We start from the raw sequence: 20,301 nt of genomic DNA, 5'->3' as shown, positions 1-20,301 counted from the left end.
CAATAGTGAAAGGAAGGAATCTGAGTCTCAAAACAATACAGTGGACCAGAAGGAAGATAGAATCAACCAAGCAGGAAAGCATGATGAAATAAGAATTCAAAAAATCGAGGAAAAGCTTAAGGGCATCCAGGACACCTTTAAACGTTCCAATATCCGAATTATAGGGGTACCAGAATTGGACGGGGAAAAGCAACAGATTGAGCACGTATTTGAACAAATAATAAAGGAGAACTTCCCCAATCTGGCAAAGGGAACAGTCTTCCAAGAAATCCAAGAAGCTCAGACAGCCCCAAAGAAGTTGGACCCAAGAAGAAACACACCAAGGCACATCGTAATTACATTAGCCAAGGTAAAAACGAAGGAGAGAATCCTAGAAGCAGCAAGAGATAAGGGGACAGTAACCTACAAAGGAGTTCCCATCAGACTGTCAGCTGATTTCTCCAAAGAGACCTTATAGGCAAGAAGGGGCTGGAAAGAAATATTCCAAGTCATGAAAGACAAGGACCTACATCCCAGATTCCTCTATCCAGCAAAGCTTTCGTTTAGAATGGAAGGGCAGATAAAGTGCTTCTCAGATAAGGTCAAGTTAAAGGAGTTCATCATCACCAAGCCCTTATTTTATAAAATGCTAAAGGGACTTATTTAAGAAAAGAAGATAAAGAAAAGACATGTATAGTAAAAGGACAGCAAACTCACAAATATTAACAACCACACCTAAAGCAAAACCAAAAGAAACTAAGTAAACAACTAACAGGAACAGAACCACAGAAATGGAGATCACATGGAGGGTTAGCAGCAGGGAGGTGGGAGGAGGAGAGAGGGGGAAAAGGTATAGAGAATAAGTAGCATAGAATGTAGGTTGAAAATAGATAGGGGGAGGGCAAGAATAGTACGGGAAATGTAGAAGCTAAAGAACTCATAAGTATGACACATGGACATGGACTAGAGGGGGGGAATGTGGGTGGGAGAGGGGGCACAGGGTGGAGGGGAGTGAAGGGGGAAATGGGACAACTGTAATAGCATAATCAATAAAATCTATTAAAAAATTCAAAAATGAAGAACACAATAACTGAAATGAAGAATACATGATAGGGAACAGTAGAGTAGATAAAGCTGAGGATCAAATCAGTGATTTGAAAGATAAGGAAGAAGAAAACACTCATTCAGGACAGCAAAAAGAAAAACAAAAGAAAATGAAGATAGTTTAAGGAGTCTCTGGAATTACTTCAAGCATTCCCACATTCACATCATAAGAGTGTCAGACAGAGAAGAAAGCAAGAAATAGTAAAGCATTTAAAAAAATAATGACAAAAGACTTCCCTAACCTGGTAATGAAAGTAGACAAACAATTTCAGAAAACACAGAAGAGCCCAAACAAGATGAACCCAGAGAGACCCACACCAAAATACATCATAATTAAAATGACAAAAGTTAAAGGCAAAGAGAGAATCTTAAAAGCAGCAAAAGAAAAGCAGTTAGTTTCTTACAGGAGAGCTCTCATAAGACTGTCTCAGCTGAATTTGAACAGAAACTTTGTAGACCAGAAGGGATTGGCATGAAATATTCAAAGGGATTAAAAAAAAACCCAGCAACAAACTGATGAAAAGCAAGGACCTACAACATGATTATTCTACCTAGCAAAGTTATCATGTAGAATCAACAGGCAGATAAAGAGCTTCCCAGAGAAGAAAAGGCTAAAGGAATTCATCACCACCAAACCAGTATTATAAGGAATATTAAAGGGTCATCTTTAAGAAGAAAAAAAAAGATAAAAATATGAAAAATATGATGGCAATAAATACTACCTATAACAATTACATTAAATGCAAAAGGGCATTTAATGTAATTGTTACATTACACACAGATAAAAGATACACAGTGGCTGAATGGATAAGAAAACAAGACCCTTATACGTGCTGCCTACCAGATACTCACCTCAGGTTGAAAGACACACACAGACTGAAAGTAAAGGGAAGGAAAAAGATGTTTTATGAAAATGGAAACAAAAGAAAACAAAACAAGTGGGGCAGCAATACTCATAGCAGACAAAATAGACTTTAAAACAGAGGCTATAAGCAAGAGACAACAAAGGACCCAGCAATTGCACTTCTGGCTATTTATTCAAAGAACCCAGAACACTGAATTGGAAAGACATATGCACCCATGTTTATTGCAGCATTTTTTACAATAGCCAAGATATGGAAGCAACCTAAGTGTCCATTAATAAATGATGGATAAAGAAAAAGTTGTGTATCTATAAATGAAATATAACTTAACCATGAAAAATGAATGAAATATTGTCATTTGTAACAGCATGGATGGATGTAGAGGGTATTGTAGTGAGTGAAATCTATCAGACACAGAAAGACAAAAGCCATACAACTTCAATTATATGCAGACTCTAAATTAAATAAACAAATAAATAACAAACAAACAAACAGACCAGGAACAGACCAATCGATACAGAGAACATTTTGGTGGGAGAGGCTTTGGGGTTTGGTGATAAAGGTGAAGGTATTAAGAAGTACAGAATAGTCACAGGGATGTAAATTGTATATAATATTGTAATAATTAGGTATCATACAGATGGGTGCCAGACTTATTGAGGTGAGGAGACAAATTATATAAATGTCTAATCACTGAGTTGTACACTTGAAACTAATATAATACTATATATGAGCTGTAATCCAAAAAAAAACATTATTAAAAAATAAAGTGTGTAACTGCTGGAGGCATAAGGCAAAAAAGAGGGAAGAAGTGCTGTTTCATAATTAGGTGATGAAAAGAAAAAAGGAAAAAGGGAGGGGGCAAATTTAGGGTTCAAATTTGGCAAAAGAGAACCAAAAAATCTGAAGACTCAGAATCTTTCTCCCACTATCAAACCTAACCAATAAACTCCATCAACATAATCTACACTGACAGAGAGAGGTTCACTAATCAAGACATATTGTAAACCACCCCAGCATTATACACATGACCAAAACATTGTGCATCCTCACACTAGCCCACTGCTCCAGGACTGCACTGACCACAGACCTCAGATTCCATGCAGGGTGTGGCACTGCACTGCAGAGGGTCACATAGGCCCTTCCATGTGGCTCCACTGGCTACCCAGACAAACTAAACACCATCCTCACTCTCATACTCTGCAGATGTGCTGGATCACAGGCATTGAGAGCACTGGGAGGTGACAGGCTGGGCTGAGCAGCCACAGGAGATGAGACTCAAAGTACCCGAGGTGGCTCCAGACCTGATGGTGCAGACACAGCTCTCCTGCTCTCCCCACCCAGTGCAGCTCCGACCCCTAGAGATGACACCAGGTACAAGGTACACGCAGACAAGGACTCTGAGCAATGGAAGGGGGAGGCAGACAGGCTCAGACCTGAGGACTGGAGGAAGAACAGAGTGACAGGCTTCAGAGGTTGTACTCCCCTAGATCTCCAGGAACAGAAGGTGACTCAGGTGTGGCTCAGGGAAGAGAAAAATGCTAAAATTAGTGATCTACGTTCCCATCACAAGAAACAGGAAAACAGGAGCAAAGTGAACCCAAAGGGCAGAAGGAAGGAATTTGTGAAGTAAAGGGGGAAGATCAATGAAATAAAAAACAGAGAAACAGAGAAAAATCACTGAAAAGAAGCAGGTTCTTGGAAAAAAGAAATAAAATTGAAAAAATCATATCAAGACTGACAAAGAAAAAACAACACATTTCCGACATCAGTAATGAAACTGGGGATGTCACTTCAGACCCTGCATCATCACAAGGACACTAAGGGAACAGTATTAACATCCCCACAAGCAGACATTTGTGATGATTGCTGGTTCATTGTCACAACACTGGGGACAAAGGAGGCCTGTGCTGTCACCACCCACGGTCACTTGGATGACTGTCCTGACTCAAACTCCACGTCCTCGGGGCTCCCCTTCTGGAATTTCACAGAGCGGCAGGTTCAGGCACTTGCTGGGTGACCTTACTGATGGGGATGGAAAAGTCTGGAATGGAACAGAGACCAGGAGGAGGTCGAAAACAGCAAGGAGGAGGGAGGGGCTGATGTGGACAGAGGACACAGGGACTGTTAGGAGAAGGAAGGGAAAGGCAGGACACTGAAAAGATGATCACCCTCAGTCATTTTTTCTTTCTTTAATGTGTATTGATATCAAAAGATCTATAAAGATTTGTACCAAACTCTTACTAGTGATGACTCTTATATTGTGGGGTTTAAGGTGGGGAAGCTCACTTCAAAATTCTACTTTCTATTGATTGACTTCTAGACTATTCTATAATAAGCATGAATGAATACTTATTAAAAATGATAAAGTTTAAATAGAGCTGGTCAGTTGGGGTGGAGGCCTCACCAGAAGGTCCATTTGCGCTCTGGTCCTTCGGGTTAGGGGCGGCCTCCAGGGTGAGGTTCCTGCTGACGGCCGGCTGCCCATCATGCTGCACCAGACAGGTGAGCACCATGGCCTCCCCTTGGGCAGGTAAATTCACCAGGATCCAGCTCCTCCAGGTGAAGGTCCCATCTTTGTTCTCCACTCGAGTTAACAGCGTTTCTGTTCGGGACGTGTTTCTGTTCTTCAACCAGGTCAGCTGTAGGTGCTGGGGATAGAAGTTCTTCACCTGGCAGACGATGATGTTCCCCTGTTTCTCTGACAGGGTGTGTTGGGAAACCTCCAAGGTGGGCGGAACTGAAACAGCACAGGGCAGAGGTTCTGACCTCATGGGCACACAGATCACAGAGGAGGGTCCCGTAACACAGCTCCCCCACCACAGCAAGGGGTCACCCAGGGCAGTGCTAGGTAAGCAGCAGGTGCTCAGAACTCAGGGTTCTCTTTGTGTGTGAATAAAATCACTAAACACTGTGCACTGTATACAGTAGATGCTCAAAGACTGGTAGCTCCTGTTAGGTTAATATGAATGAAATCAACCAGCACAGCCCATGCATGGAGTGGGAACATAATAACTAGCAAAACAAACAAAATTGAAAAGCACATATGAGTTTTGTTTGTAGTAGGTGCTCAGTAATTGAAGTTGGTAAAGTAGATAAAACTACTGAGTACACTGCTTGGCACGTGGTAGATATTTACCGAGCAGCTTCTATTAAATAGTGGCTTTTTTGACTGGCAAATCCATGTGCCTGGTGATGGGAAGGACTGTGAGGAATCATATTCCCAGCAATTGCAGGTTTGGAGCAAATGGCAGGGGGAGGAGCAGGCTGTAGGAGAGGAGCCACGTATGGGCTCAGGCTGGGTGTGAGGGACATCTACCTCGGATGGTCTCAGACAGGTTGGCAGTCCCACGAAGAGGAGGGCCCCCCTTCAGGGTGACATGGTCCACCTGGCAGATGACCTGGGAGTGGACATCCCCCCGGGCCAGCCGCACCCTGGCTGTGCTGGAGATGTTGTAGGAAGGGCTGTCTCCCTCTGGGTCCACAGTGGTCTGGGAGGCTGGGAGCTCATTCCCGTCTTTGAACCATCTCAGGACGATGCTCCTGGGGGAGAAGCCATGGGACTTGCAGGTGAAGCTCGCTGTCTGCCCAGGTGTGGCCCTGCCCATGGGGGCTGACACCACGGGGGGAGAGGGTTGGGCTGTAAAAGGAGCACAATGAACAATGAACACGATTATGACCATCACCACCAGTGACAAGCATGTGACTCTGTAAGGATCCTTCTCATACATTGTCTTTATCCTCTGACAATGCTGGGAGGGTGTGTCATCATCCTCATCCTACAGAGCAGGACACTTGGGTCCTTGGAGATGAACCCTGAGAGAGAACCTGGACAACTAGCAGGTCCAGGAGTGAGTTCAAAGTGCACCTTCTTTCATCCCGAGGTGATCTCCCACCCGTCTGGGCTCAGGAACAGCATTCCTCGTCAGTCTCAGTATTTGCACTGACTGTTTGTAGCCGACCTCCGCCCTTGCAGACCCCTGAACAGGAGCAGCGATTATCATCTCCATCAAGTGGAGAAACTGGGGACTGAGTGAAACCGAGCCTTCCCAGGAGCACCCAGTGGAGGGATGACAACGCAGAGGCTCAGCCAGGGCTGTGCTGTCCCAGGCTCACCTTGTAACACCCTGTGAAGGTTGATTTGACTTGATGTGATCAATATTTAATTAATCATTTGATTATATTACATTATTAACTTATTGTACAGACTTTCTGCAAACGAGGACCTGAGGCCCTGCAGTGTTCCCTGGGTCATGACACTGACATGACACCTGACTTGTGGGTGCTGCACCGTGCTGGGTGACTCAGACAGAGCACCTCAGACCCTTTCTACACTTTTCAAAAGCACCCGTGGTTATCACCATTTTACAGATGAGAGAACTGAGGCTGAGGGAAACCAAGGGACTGTCACCTCCCACACTACTGTGTCCCAGAGATGTTTCCTGTGCCTCCTAAATATTCATGACCAACAGCACAGCAGGTGCCCACCTTCAGGAACCTGACACTAACTGTCACCCACTTCAGGGAGGAGTGGCTTCCAAGTGCCCAGGCCTGGGGACCCTGTAGCAATGAATGGAAGGATGGGCTCCTGACAACTGGGTCTAGAAAATGAGGTCCTGCTCACCTGGGGCCCTGGTACTTTCTCGGGAATGCCCCCCCCCGCCGCCTCATCCTCAGTCTGTGGGGACAGGAAACATGGTGCACAGTGTTGCTGGGGGTGCAGTGACCCCTCCCTGCTCTATCCCCACTACTGTCCCCAGGCTGCTCCGGCAGACTGCTCAGTGAAGGAAAAACACTGCGTTTAGAACTAGTTTCAGAACAACATGGGATGTGTCTCATTTCAGTTGTAAAGCTAGCCCTGCCTCCCCCAAAGGACCTTTTCAGAAATTTATTTATTTATTTACTTATTATTGAAACATAATATGTGATTTTAAAGAAGAGGGTTGGAGATTTCTCTTCACATTGAAAAGCGTGGTGGGGCAGTGCAGAGAGCAGGGCTGTGATTTATGCCACTTGGGGTTCAAATCTTAGCTCCCCTTCCTCTGAGTTCAAGTCCCTCTCCAAGCATCAGTGTCCTCATCTAGCAAAGGGGCAACAGAGGCCCCTCCCTCACTGCACTGGTTATAAAGTAAATGCCTCCATGAAGACGTAGTTTCTGCTCCATTCTGCCTCCCTCCTTTCTCACCCAGGGCATCCTCTGGGCAGGCAGCTTGGGGAAGAGGAGCCAGGACTTTACCAGGGGCAGCAGACCTGAGATGGAACCGCTTACTACCTGTGGTTGCCTAGGGAAGGGACACACCATAAGGAACTTCAGAAATATCTGAAAATTCAGGATAAGGCCACCTTCCCTGCCTATGTCCAGGAGTTGTGGGGAGACTCCATTGCTACCATGTCTAGGAGGGAAATCTGGAAATGTTCACACAAGTTAAAATGCACTTACTTTCTGACCCAGCAATGCCACTTCCAGGGGGCATCTCCCTCTTGGGCAGGTGACACAAGGGCAAGGTTATCCACTGCCTCGCTGTTCTAATAGCCACAGGTTGGGAACAACTTATATCCATCAACAAACTGTCAGTGAATGATGCTGTCCCCATACACTGGAGGGTGAGGCAGCAGTTGAAGAAGGGGCAGCTCTAGGTGCTAATGGGGATGCTTGATTTGGGGGACGGGGCTGAAGGATCCGGTAGATTTCAGTAACGTTGGGCTTCAGGGTCTGAATCTGAGGAGCACCTGAACCTTTGAGAAAATGATGAGAAAAATATTCTGGCTTCTTCTTTTTTTGAAAGATTTTATTTATTTATTTTTAGAGAGATGGAGAAGGGAGGGAGAAAGAGAGGGAGTGAAACATCAATGTATGGTTGCCTCTAGCATACCCCATACTGGGGATATGGCCTGTAACCCAGGCATGTGCCCTGACTGGGAATCAAACCAATGATGCTTTGGCTTGCAGGCCTGTACTCAATCCACTAAGCTACACCAGCCAGGGCTGGCTTCTTTTTTAATGGTTTGGGGGTAATTAGCTTTTATTCAGTGCTTAATATGTGCCAAGTCTTTCATGGAAAGAGGGTCCTATGCACAATAAGGGAAAAAGGAACCTGTTTGGAATCAGACTGGGTTCTGGGCCATTCCCCTCACTCACTGGCCATGTGATGTGGGCAAGGCCACTGTCACCTCTGTGTATCAGGCTCCCTTCTGTACGTGGGTGGGCCAAGCAGGGTGGTCTAACAGTCCTTTGTGGGCTGACATTTCAGGATTCAGGATCCTGGGCCTCAGGCAAAAGCCTAAATGAGCTCTTTTGCTGCCTCAGTGGGATAAGTCCTATGTCACCCACATGGGGGGAACCTCCTCTCAGAGTGAAGGACAGTCCAAGAAAACTCTCCTCAGACCCTAAGTGACAGTGTGACCGGGTCCCTGAAATAAAGAGGGTTTATCAGACAGACCCACAGTGAGCACCCAACCTCTGGCACCTCCTCCCAGCAGGGCTGGCAGAGCAAACAGGGAGTGTGTGACCCTTAGGGATGTCTTCTCCTGTAATGCTTCTGAGGAGGAAATAAAGAAACACGTTCCCCCTCCCTACCCTGCATGGGTCTCTCCCAGCTGCAGGGAGGAGAAGGAAGCTTCGTGGGAGAAGAGCTCTGCCTGCTCAGTGCCCTGCAGCTCCCACAGCACCCAGGGCAGAGCCTGGCTCCCAGCGGGTGTCAGTGAGTGACAGTGAGGGGGGCTGGGCCACACTGAGGGGAGCACTCTCTGGAGGCAGGGGTGAGGCCTGACCTCGGGACAGGCGAGTCCCTCAGACCTTCAGTTCCCTCATCCCTGGAACCTAAGGGCTGGACAGCATTGGAGAAGGGACGTGCTCAGGAGCCAGGCAAATAGGGGTTCCAGACTTTTCCCACCATTTGCCAGCCATTGGGCCTGAGAAGATAACAGGATCTCCAGGCCTCAACTGCCCTGACCTGCAGGAGGGGTGACATCAGACCAGGAATCAGACCCTGACTATAAGCACTTACCTCTGTACCTGATTTCTAGATGATGCTCAAAAAACAGAGATTGTTCTTATCAACTTGTCACACGCCAGGGACAGAGGGTCCCACACTGTACTCACCACTCACGATGAGCCGAGTGCCTGCTCCAGACTTGAACTCTGTGTTTTTAGGCTCTGCTTTGCGGAACTTCACGCAGTAGTAGGTGCCAGTGTCTGCTGGGTTGATGTTGCTGATGAGGATGGAAAAGTCCATGTTGTTTCTCCTCGTGGTGTCTGTAACACTTGTTACATGGGGGGAGTGGCCTCCTTGTTGACTGTAGATTAACTCCCGGCCTGGCCCTGTCCCCCTGAACCACATGACAGGCCCCACAGGGGAAATGGAGGTCATGGTGCAGTTCAGAGTGGCCGTCTCTCCAGCTGCCACTGACACTGACTCAGGCTGAATCACCTGCAGCTCCTCACCTGCCCCTCCTGCAGTAAAGCACAAAGCAGTTTTTTATCCATCCATGTGTGATGGTATAGGTTTTGTAAAGTCTTTATCGACAACGGCTTTCATTGACTAAGTGCACACCCTGAGTGGGCCTGAGCTCAGCACATTGCATGTGTCATATGTGTAATCCTCACAATGAGCCTGTAATGTGAGACCCTATTAAGAATGAGGAAACTGAGGCACAGAGAGGTAAAATGATGTGGCAAAGAGTGGGTGTAATTTTTTTCTTGCCAAGTGGTTCTGCTTGATGCCAGCAATGGAGAGCATGTGCTGGGCCTTTTCCTGTGATGCTTGGCTGCCCAGCTGAGCTGAGGGGCTGTCGGTGGTGTGACCCATCCAGCCTGAGGTGAAGGAGTGTGTTGCCCAGACTGTCTGTGCCCGGAACGCTAAGGCAGCCATGGCTGGTCTTCTGATGATGAGGAAATTAGTTACATAGAAATTGAGTATCCCTTAGAATAACATTAGTTTGCAAAGAACTGTGACAGAAAAATAAGTTCTTGCAAAAGACTTACTAATTCCTTATTCCATTTCAGCTTTAACCTCTCGCATTAAAGGGACTGCGCTGCACCTGCTGCTGAACCTGAGCTACACGTTAGAACTAACACAATGAACTTTAGTTTTCCAGGGTGTGGTTCAATTTGGGAATGCTTTCATATTAGGAAACGAAAGTTTACCAGCAAGGAATGAGAAGTGATCAGAAGCTTTAAAGCTGAATGTAATCGGGTGGATGTGTTTTACAGGGACTGGGCACTGAAAGTAACCCTCATAAAAGTCACAGGTGTGGGACTGGGATTTGAACAGCAATGATTTGAATTTGATATATTCCCATTAAACCTGGATATAGACCAGGTTTATAAAGAAACACATTTGTTTATGGATGAAGAAGAGAAAACAATGGGCATTTGAAGAACACAAAATAGATGAGCACCCTGTTTCTTCAGTAGCTCTGAGCAAATGCGATGGATGCACACACAGGATGTTTTGTCTCCAGATGATTCTAAACCTTCCCAGAGCAGGTTACTGGTCTCACCCATGACTTACATCATCTGTGGTTCCTATGGCCCCTGATGAGCCTTCATTTTAGGTCCGCTTTTGCTTCACAGAAAAAATTCTGATACAAAATGGTACAAAGTCATGATATGATAAGAAGGGGAAATGAAGACTGTAATATGCTATATTCCCTAAACAGTTTGTAAAAGAAAAACACAACTTTTCCAATTAAAAGACTATACACCCACTAGAGATAGCTTTGTAGTTTACATATTTACCTTTTCTTCCTCCCCAGTTTGCAGTGAATTGACAGAAGAAATCAAAGAGTATGGCACAATTTTAAGTGACACAGGCATTCTTTGTTTTATTGTGCTTTTTTCATGGCGCTTCACAAGCTTGCATTGTTTACAAGTGGGAGGCAAGGAGACCCTCCACCAGCAACAGGATTGTGACTCGCCTTATTACAGAGGACTGGAGCTGAACCCGGAGTATCTCTGAGGCATGCCTGCACATGCTTGTTAAAGATGAAACGGAAAATGCAGGTGTGCAACAGGGAAACATTTAAATGTCTGCCTTTCAGACATAACTATGTCAGAGATAACTATTTCTAAAACCTTTGTCTTGGCAAATAAATCCATATTTAATGCACCTATTTTTTGAATAAAAATGGGAACATACTATTTTGTAATGTTTTTGTTAACTGCACATCTACTGTTCATAAATAGTTCTGTGACATAACTTTCACTGGCTTGGAAGTATTCTATTGTGCAGCTAATATCAGTTAGGATGCTTTTGACCAGAGGTAAGTGTCCAAACATAATGGACTTAAGTAACCAAGCACATTCATTGTCTCACACACCACGCAGCTCAGACACGTCATTAAGGACTCTGTTTGGCCTCAGCCTCAGTGTGTTTGGCCTTAGGCTTGTCTCCTGGTCCCCAGAGCTGCTGCTGTAACGGCAGCTTCACATCTTCACAGAATTGAGTCTAAAAGTCAGAAAGGCTGCTCCTCCTCTCACGTCTCAGGTTGTCAGTGAGGAGTGTACTTCCCTGGGTCCCCAGAAGATTCCTCCTCAGTTCCCTGGACTCAGGTCAGCTCACTGAGGAAGAGATTGATGGTTAGACCCTGTGGGAAGTGGACTCTGGAGTTGGGGGAAGGAGCTGAGGGAGGCTGGGAGGGTGGCATGGAGGGGACGCCCATGGCCTGCCGAAAGGGAGGGGCCACTGCTTACTCAGTGTTCCTCCAGGTCAGACATCTGGTCATGTGCAGACGTCACTGTGAGCAGTGGTGCGAGGAGCACCCTGTGACCATGTTCTGAGGTGTGTGCTTAGTCGTGTTCTTGAGAGAGGTTCTGGATTGATTGGTTCAAAGAAAATAAACAGTTTTAGAGCTTTGATAAGTATCACCAAATAGTTTTCCAAAACAGCTGTGCAAATTACATTTCCAGCTAGTTTTATATGTGTGACCACCCTTTCACCCCCACCTGCACACTCCCTGGTAAACTGTAGATACTATCTCTTAAAAAAATTTAATCTTTGCCAATGGTACCTTAATTTTTAAGTTTTTATTTCTTCAAGATAAAAAAGATTGATATATCAATGTTGTTATTGGCTCTTTGTATTCTTTCATTTAATGAACTGCCTATTCATAGTCTTTGCCTGTTTTTGTGTCAGTAAATAGGACTTAATTTAAAGTGGGAACATAATATCTAAAATGCCAAGTCCAGTGTATTGATGACAGAATCTATTATATGCTTGTAGTGCATGTCTTGGTGAGTAAGTGCTGCTATTGTTTAATATGAAGAAGTGAAATAATTTCATCTTTCCATTACTAAATGGAATGTTGTGTGTAATTGTATAAGATTAGATTCTTTGCTTAGTAAAAAAAATTGGAATGACAGCTTCTGGTCAAGATGAAGGCGTAAGTAAACAGAGCTTGGCTCCTCCCACAACCACATCAAAATTACAACTAAACCACAGAACAACCCTCTCAGAACCATCAGAAACTGAGTTGAATGGAAGTCTGACAACTACAGAACTAAGAAACCACATTCATCCAGACTGGTTGGAGATGAGGAGAGGAGATGCAGAGACATAGAACAGGCTGGTCCCACACCCATGTGTGGTGGCTAAAAATTCAGGGAGGGGACTTGAGGTGACAATGGTGGTGTAGACAGACATGGCTCACCTCTTTGCATGACCACAGCAAATTTAAAACTAAAATATAGAAACACCACAACTCAGAACTGTCAGAACTTGAGTTGAATGGATGTCTGACAACTATGAAATTAAAGAAACCATATCCATCTAGACTGGTAGGAGGGAAGCAGATGTGGAATGGACTGGTCCCTCACCCACATGTGGTGAATACAAATTTGGGAGGGAAATCTTGGGAGTAAGGAGTCCTAGTCCTACACTAAGCCTTCCAGGCTAGGATCCCAGGACCAGGAAGTAAGTTCCCACAATTTCTGGCTGCAAAAACCAGTAGGGATTGAGTTGGTGGGAGAAACTGCTGGAACCACAAACAGTTCCTCTTAAAGAATTCCCACTTGGATTCACTTACTCACACTCACTCCCTCTGAGCTCCAGCACTGGGGCATCAGCTTGACAGGCACCAGTGTTATATAGAGAGAAACTGAAGTGTCTGGCATCAGGGTGAGCAGAGGCCATTGTTCCTTTTCTAAACACTATTTCCACAAAGCCAATAAACTCATGCCATATCTGAGACCCCGTCAACCTGACTAAAACTGTTTGACCTGCCTTGGAGATCCTCAGAAACTCTGCTACATCTAACTTATGGACCCACCCAAGCTGCTTTTCCATATGGATGACTGGTCTTGGCTCATGCTTCACAACTTCATAAATCCACTCAAACCAAGCAACAGCTGGCCTCAGTGAGCCCAAGGCCTAGCACTAGCAGCAGCAAGACTATATTCACAGCTTGGATTCACCTGGGAATCTCCAAGCCCAGCACAAGGAGCAGCCATCTCAGATTGCTTTATAGCTCTGGCAGGGTGGCCCTGGGAAAGAAACAGGTAGGGGCTGAACTTGGCCTGTGCCACCTGGGAAACCCCAGGGCCAGTGCACCCAGTGGACAGCTACAGACCACATTGGAGCACCACCACCCTGTCCTCACATAGCTGATCCCCCATGAAGGGCAGAGGTTTGTGGTCAGTGGTCACAGCCAGTTCCTGCAGCTGACTGGCCTGGGTAAATCACTCCCATTGATCTGTCAACAGCAACCAAACTTCAACTACAAGAGGAGGGTATACTCAGCCCGCATGAAGTGTGCACCTCATGTACCCAGCTTTGGTGACAGGAGAGGCTGTGCCACTGGACCTTCAGGACACCTAATACATTAGGCACACTACCAAGACACAGACTCAAAGCAGCTCTACCTAATACATAGAAACAAACACACGGAGACAGCTAAAACTAGGAGATAAAGAAACCTGGCCCGAGTGAAAGAACAGATCAAAACTCCAGAAAAAGAGCTAAATGAAATGGGGATAAGCAATCTATCAGATGCAGAGTTCAAAACACTGGTTATAAGGATACTCAAGGAACTTAATGAGGACCTCAACAGCATAAAAAAGACCCAGTCAGAAATGAAGGATACACTAATTGAAATAAAGAAGAATTTACAGGAAAATCACAGTGGAGTGGATGAAGCCAAGAATTGAATCAATAATTTGGATCATAAGGAAGTGACAACAACCAGTCAGAACAAGAAGAAAAAAGAATCCTGACTTCTGGTCAAGATGGAGGCATATGTAGATACTCTTTGCTTCCTTGCACAACCAAAAGAAAGACAACAACCAATTTAAAAACAACAAACAGCTGGAACTGCTAGAAAATTGAACTGTATGGAAGTACAACAACCAAGGAGTTAAAGAAGAAACATTCATCCAGACTAGTAGGAGGGGTGAAGATGGGCAGCTAGGGTAGAGGATGCACATCAAGGCAGTGGCTGGCAAACAAAGCAGTTGCACATTTCTATACAGATAGATCAGGAGGAACAACTGGGGGGTGAGAGACCATGCAATCCAGGGTTCCAGTGTGGTGAAATAAAACCTCAAAACCACTGGCTATAAAAACATGGGGGTTGTGGCAGAGGGAGAAACTCCCAGTCTCGTAGGAGAGTCCATTGGAGGGATCCACGGAGTCCTAGAATGTACACAAACACACTCACCTGGGAATCAGCGCCAGAAGGGCCCAATTCGCTTGTGGGTAGGGGGGAAGTGACTGAATGTGGGGTGAGAGCTGAGCAAGTGGCATTGTTTCTCTCTAACCCCTCCCTCACATACAGTACCACAATGTAGCAAAGAACGTTACCCTGCCCTGCTGAATACCTAAGACTCTGCCACTTACAACATAACAGGTGTGCTGAGACAAAGAAACATGGCTTAAATGAAAGAACAGATCAAAACTCCAGAAAAAGAACTAAGCAATGAGGAGAAAGCCAACCTACCAGATGATGAAAAATAAAGGAAGAAGTCAAGGCTATACAAAGTGAAATAAAGAAAAATGTACAGAGAACCAACAGTGAAGGGAAGGAAACCAGGACTCAAATCAATGATTTGGAACAAAATGAAGAAATAAACATTCGACCAGAACAGAATGAAGAAACAAGAATTCAAAAAGATGAGGAGAGGCTTAGGAACCTCTGGGACAACTTTAAATGTCACAACATCTGAATCATAGAGGTGCCAGAAGGAGAAGAGGAAAGCAAGAAAATGAAAGTTTATTTGAAAAAATAATGAAGGAGAACTTCCCCAGTCTGGCAAGGGAAATAGACATGCATGTCCAGGAAGCCCAGAGAGTCCCAAGAAGTTGGACCCAAAGACGAACACACCAAGACACATCAAAATGACTGGACCATAAGATGCATGTAGGTTTTAGAAGAGGAAATTAGAAAAAAAATTTTTGAAGCAAAAAATGTGGTAAAATATTTAATAACATAAATAACACAATATTTAACCAATGTAAATGTAAACAGAACTCAACAGGAGCATTAACAACCATTACTCCTCTCAAATTGGTGTGTGGGGGGGTGCATCTTATAGTCTGAAAAATACGGTGAATTACCCAAGATTAAAGATAAGGAGAGAAAATGAGAGCGTTACCTACAAAGAAGTTTCTATCAGACTGTCAGCTGATTTCTCAAAGAAACCTTATAGGCAAGAAGCTGCTGGAAAGAAGTATTCAAAGTCATGAAAGACAAGGACCTACATCCAAATTACTCTATCTAGCAAAGCTATCATTTGGAATGGAAGGGCAGATAAAGTGCTTCCCAGATAAGGTCAAGTTAAAGGAGTTCATTATCACCAAGCTCTTATTATATGAAGTGTTAAAGGAACTTATCTAAGAAACAGAAGAAGATCAAAACTACGAACAGTAAAATGACAATAAACTCACAACTATCAACAACTGAACCTAAAAAAAACCCCCAAAACAAACTAAGCAAACAACTAGAACAGGAACAGAATCACAGAAATGGAGACCACATGGAGGATTATCGGTGGGGAGGGTGAGGGGGAAGAATGGGGGAAAAGGTACAGGGAATAAGGAACATAATTGGTAGGCACAAAATAGACAGGGGAAAGTTAAGAATAGTTTAGGAAATGTAGAAGCCAAAGAACTTAAATGTATGACCCATGGGCATGAACTAAGGGGGAGGAGGATTTCTGCAGGGGTGGGAGGTGCATGGAAAAGGGGGATAAAGGGGAGAAAAAATGGGATAACTGTAATAGCATAATCAATGAAATAAAAAAGAAAAATATCTGAAAAAATGAGGATAGTATAAGCCTCTGGGAAAACTTCATGAGGTCCAACATTTGCATCACAGGGATGGTAGAAGGAGAAGGGAAAGAGAAGGAAGTTGGAAATCAATTTTAAAAAGGAATGAAAGAAAACTTCCCTAATTTGATGAAGGAAATAGACATGCAAATCCAGGAAGCACAGAGAGTTCCAAACCAGATGGATGCAAAGAGGCCAACTCCGAGACACATAATTAAAATGCCAAATGTTAAAGAGAGAATCTTAAAAGCAGCAAGAGAAAAGAAGTTAGTTATCTACAGGGAAGTTCCCATAAGACTGTCAGCTGATTTCTCAAAAGAAACTTTATAGGCTAGGAGGGATTGGCAGGACATATTCAAAGTGAGGAAAAGCAAGGACCTACAACCTTGATTACTCTATCCAGCAAAGCTATCATTCAGAATGGAAGGGCAGATAAAGTGCTTCCCAGAAAAGGTAAAGCTAAAGGAGTTCATTGTTACCAAGCCATTAATACATAAAATGCTAAAGGGACTTATTTAAGAAAAAGAAGAAGGTCAAAATCATGCATATTAAAATGGCAACAAGTTCACAACTATCAACAACCAAATCTAAAAAAACAAACTAAGCAAACAATCAGAACAGGAACAGAATCATAGACATGAAGATCATTTGGAGGGTTATCAGCTGGGAGAGGGAAGGGGGAGAACGGGGGAGAAGGTGCAGGGATTAAGAAGCATAGTTGGTGGGTGCAAAATAGACAGGGGGATGTAAAGAAAAGTATAGGAAGTAGAGAAGTCAAAGAACTTATGTGCATCAGCCATGGACATGAACTAAGTGGGGTGGGGGGAGATTGCTGGAAGGTGAGGGGTACTAGGCAGAGGTGGGCAAAGGGAGAAAAATTGGGACAACTGCACTAGCATAATCAATAAAATATATTTAAAAAAGAAAAAAAGAAATAATGTCACTCAGAGATGGAGACAGATGTGGCACCACAAGCAAATCCTGTATTCTTTTCTGTTTCTTCTCCTCAGGGAGAAAATCTGTGGGTCACTTTTGCAGAGAGTGAACTGGTGAAACCCTCCCACTTAGCACTGTGTGTGACCACACAGCCCCCACGGAGGCTACGTGCTGTCACAGGGCAGGTCCCTTGGAGCCAAGCACATCATGGTTCATGTTTTAAAGTCAGGAGAAGAAGATTGAGAAGGGGGAAGCTGGACAGCTGAGACAAAAATTGGAGAAATAGCCGTGAGTATCAAGAGAGAAGTAGAGGGAAGAGAGAAAGAGAGAAGTGGACTCAAAACTCTGACATCCATGCATCTCTAAATCTCATATTTACATCTCTGTCCAGGCCTTTCCTTTGAACTCTGGACTGTGTGTCTAACTGCCCACTCACATTTTTCTTTGGATGAAGACAAACACCTCACAGTTAACATGTCCAAAGTGAACTCCTGAATTTCCCCCACAGCTCTTTCTCCATCTTACCTGAGCACCATTATTTTTCCAGATGCTCAGGTCACCAACATGTGGAGTCTTGCTCTCCCACCCAAATCCTATGCATCAGAAATCCTGTGGCTCCTCTTCAGCATGCATCCAAGTCTCCGTCTTTCCCCTGTCTCTACTGCCCTGGTACAAGTCACTTATTTCTGTTTGTGTGAATGCTCTACCTGCTTCTTTCTATGTCCTGTTGTAGTCTATTCTCAACTAAATGCTATGGTATTTTAAATCTTATGTCACTTATTTCTTCAAAACCTTGCAATAGAAATCTTTTCACACAGAGAAAAAGCTAAAATAACCACACAAAGCAGAAAGAGTCTACTGCTGTGGACTTTACACATGCTGTTCCCTGACAGGAAGGCTCTTCCCCCAGATAACACCATGGCCCACTCCCAACTTTCTTTTAATTTTGGCTTGAAATTCCCCTTCGCAGTGATGCCCACCTAGGCTACACTGTTTAACCTACATGCCAACTTACAGATCCCCTAACTCTTTTATTTAAAATATTTCCATTTCTCCCTAAAACTTAACAATTTCTAATATTCTATGTAATTTACTTATGTCATTATTCTATATAATTTACTATGTTTATTGTTAACTGTCATTTCTCTATTGGGATATAAGCTCCCTGAGGGCAGTTGCTTTGTTTCTTTTATTTACCAACACACCCCAAGTTTCTATGATGTTTTGGTACATTGGAGGTGTCCAATAAATATTTATTATATGTATGAACTGGACTGTCAAACTCCTCTTTGAGCCTCTGAAGCTTATTTTAAGTGGGAAAACTGTGGAAATGATGTCCGGAACTGAATTTCCCAACTAGATGACTTGGTAAAAAACAAACGCATCTTCTGCATGTGCAGAAAGCAGAAGAGCCCAGGAACAGAGAACCACAAACCCTCTCCCCCAACACCCAACCTTTCCTGCACTCTCTGGTCCAAGTAGTGGAAATGAGTTCTAAGATCAAACTGTTTGAGTTCAAATAATGGCTCTACCATTTACCATTGAGTGACCTTGAACCCCTCTGCAGTTTTGTTTCCTCCATAATTAGGGGTAACAAGGTATTCTACCTTGGATATAACGATCACATGAAATAAGAGACAAGAATTTCTAACAGTATCTGCACATAGTCAGTGTTCAAGAAATTGATACGTTATTACTCATTTTACTTCCTGGGGCTTGATGCTTCAATTGATATTATAGGATATAGATACATAGATATAAATGCAGATGTATTATATATAAATATAGAGATCATACAGGCAGAATTGTATGTATCTTTTATGCCCTCTTTTTTCTTCCACCCACAACCATCATAGAAGAGGGACCCCAACATTATAATTCACAAAATTCTACTCATTTTATTAAGGAGAAGCTTGCTTGTCTTACAAGTTTGGGGCAGGGTAAGGAGCACATTTAGAGAAGTAAAGGAGAGAGGGTGTCTAAGAGACAGAGGGAACTAAACATCTGTTCAATCATTTCATATGGACTGAGAAGGATTTGAAGAGAACAAAAGGGAAAGTCTTTTAAAAATCCCAGTTGTGGGTGTGTGTACACTCCCTCAAACATTCTTGTACACACACACAGGATACAAGCATCACAAATACACATATAGAAGTGTGGCCTGATGGGAGATGACTAGTCTTCAGTTTAGTTCTCTGTGTTTTCTGATTTCTCGCAGTCAGCCTCCACTGAGAAGCCGTATCATGTGGTTCAAGAACGAGCTCTGGAGCTGCTCGGCCTGGACTTGAATCCCAGCTGAATCTCTGCCTCACACAGATGACACTGGCAAGTTACTCTCTGTGCCTCAGTCCCCTCATCTGCAAATTAGGGATGATAGTCATAGTTTTCACACAGGGATGTTGTGCAGATTAGAGCATTCAATATACCCACAGAGCTGTCACTGTTGTGGTTTGAAGCATCATCTGTTTTGATGTCTCTGGTACCCAGGTTCAGGCATGGACTCACAGAGAAAAACAATGGACCCTGATTTCATGCTCTCACATATTGCACTCTTCTTGGCCTTCTGTGACAGCACTGGGTGATGCTCCCTGTTTTCCTGGGCGTTCTAAATTTTCAGGGCAGGAAAAGGTCCAGGGGGAGGAAGCAGAAAATCTATTCCAAGGCATGCTCACCTGTGAAGCCCAGCAGCAGAGTCAGCAGCAGGCAGGGAGGAGGGTGGGACCAGGAGGCAGGGACAGGCATTCTGGAGGCCTGAGGAGCCTGCTCTGTCCTAATGTGTGCTGGGAGAGCTGGACTCTGCTCTGTGGGAGGAGAGAGGCCCCACTTCCTGTGATGTAAGAGGAAGTCCCCAGGATGGGGTGCAATGGCTGTGAGACAGTAGCCTGCTTCCAGGATAGAGGCAGATTCTGCTTCCAGATTGTGAAATAGAATCAGGCAGAGAAGGCAAATACAGGGTGAGGAGTTACTCATCTTCATTCTCGGAGAGACTTGGGCAGGCCTACAGGAAATAGCGCTTCCCTCTGCCTGGGGCCTCTGCTCTCCACTGGGCCCCTCGCCCCATCTGAGATCTTCATGGTGATGCCCTACTTGGGGGCCCTGGACAAAAAGGGGCTGTAGTTGTGGGCTATGTCCCAAACTTTCAAGCCCAGGCTCCCAGG

At 44.4% G+C, this 20,301-nt stretch overlaps 1 protein-coding gene and 1 pseudogene across 1 annotated transcript; one reads left to right on the top strand and one right to left on the bottom strand.

The window, feature by feature from the left end:
- Positions 1-4,184: 4,184 nt before the first annotated feature.
- LOC114506267 (signal-regulatory protein beta-1-like) lies at positions 4,185-9,381 on the bottom strand. The gene is made up of 3 exons (XM_028523877.2): positions 9,049-9,381; positions 5,266-5,586; positions 4,185-4,686 (listed from the first exon to the last, which is right to left on the bottom strand). Exons 1-3 carry the CDS (start codon positions 9,314-9,316, stop codon positions 4,271-4,273), a joined length of 1,005 nt encoding a protein of 334 aa, XP_028379678.2. The 5' UTR covers positions 9,317-9,381; the 3' UTR covers positions 4,185-4,270.
- A 202-nt stretch (positions 9,382-9,583) lies between these two features.
- Positions 9,584-10,598, top strand: LOC114506269 (annotated as a pseudogene).
- The last annotated feature ends 9,703 nt before the right edge of the window (positions 10,599-20,301 follow it).

Source organism: Phyllostomus discolor, chromosome 9, assembly GCF_004126475.2.
Source record: "Phyllostomus discolor isolate MPI-MPIP mPhyDis1 chromosome 9, mPhyDis1.pri.v3, whole genome shotgun sequence".
NCBI classification, from domain to species: Eukaryota; Metazoa; Chordata; class Mammalia; order Chiroptera; family Phyllostomidae; genus Phyllostomus; species Phyllostomus discolor.
Note: the sequence above shows the minus strand (reverse complement) of the source record. Positions and strands in the feature narration are given on the sequence as shown.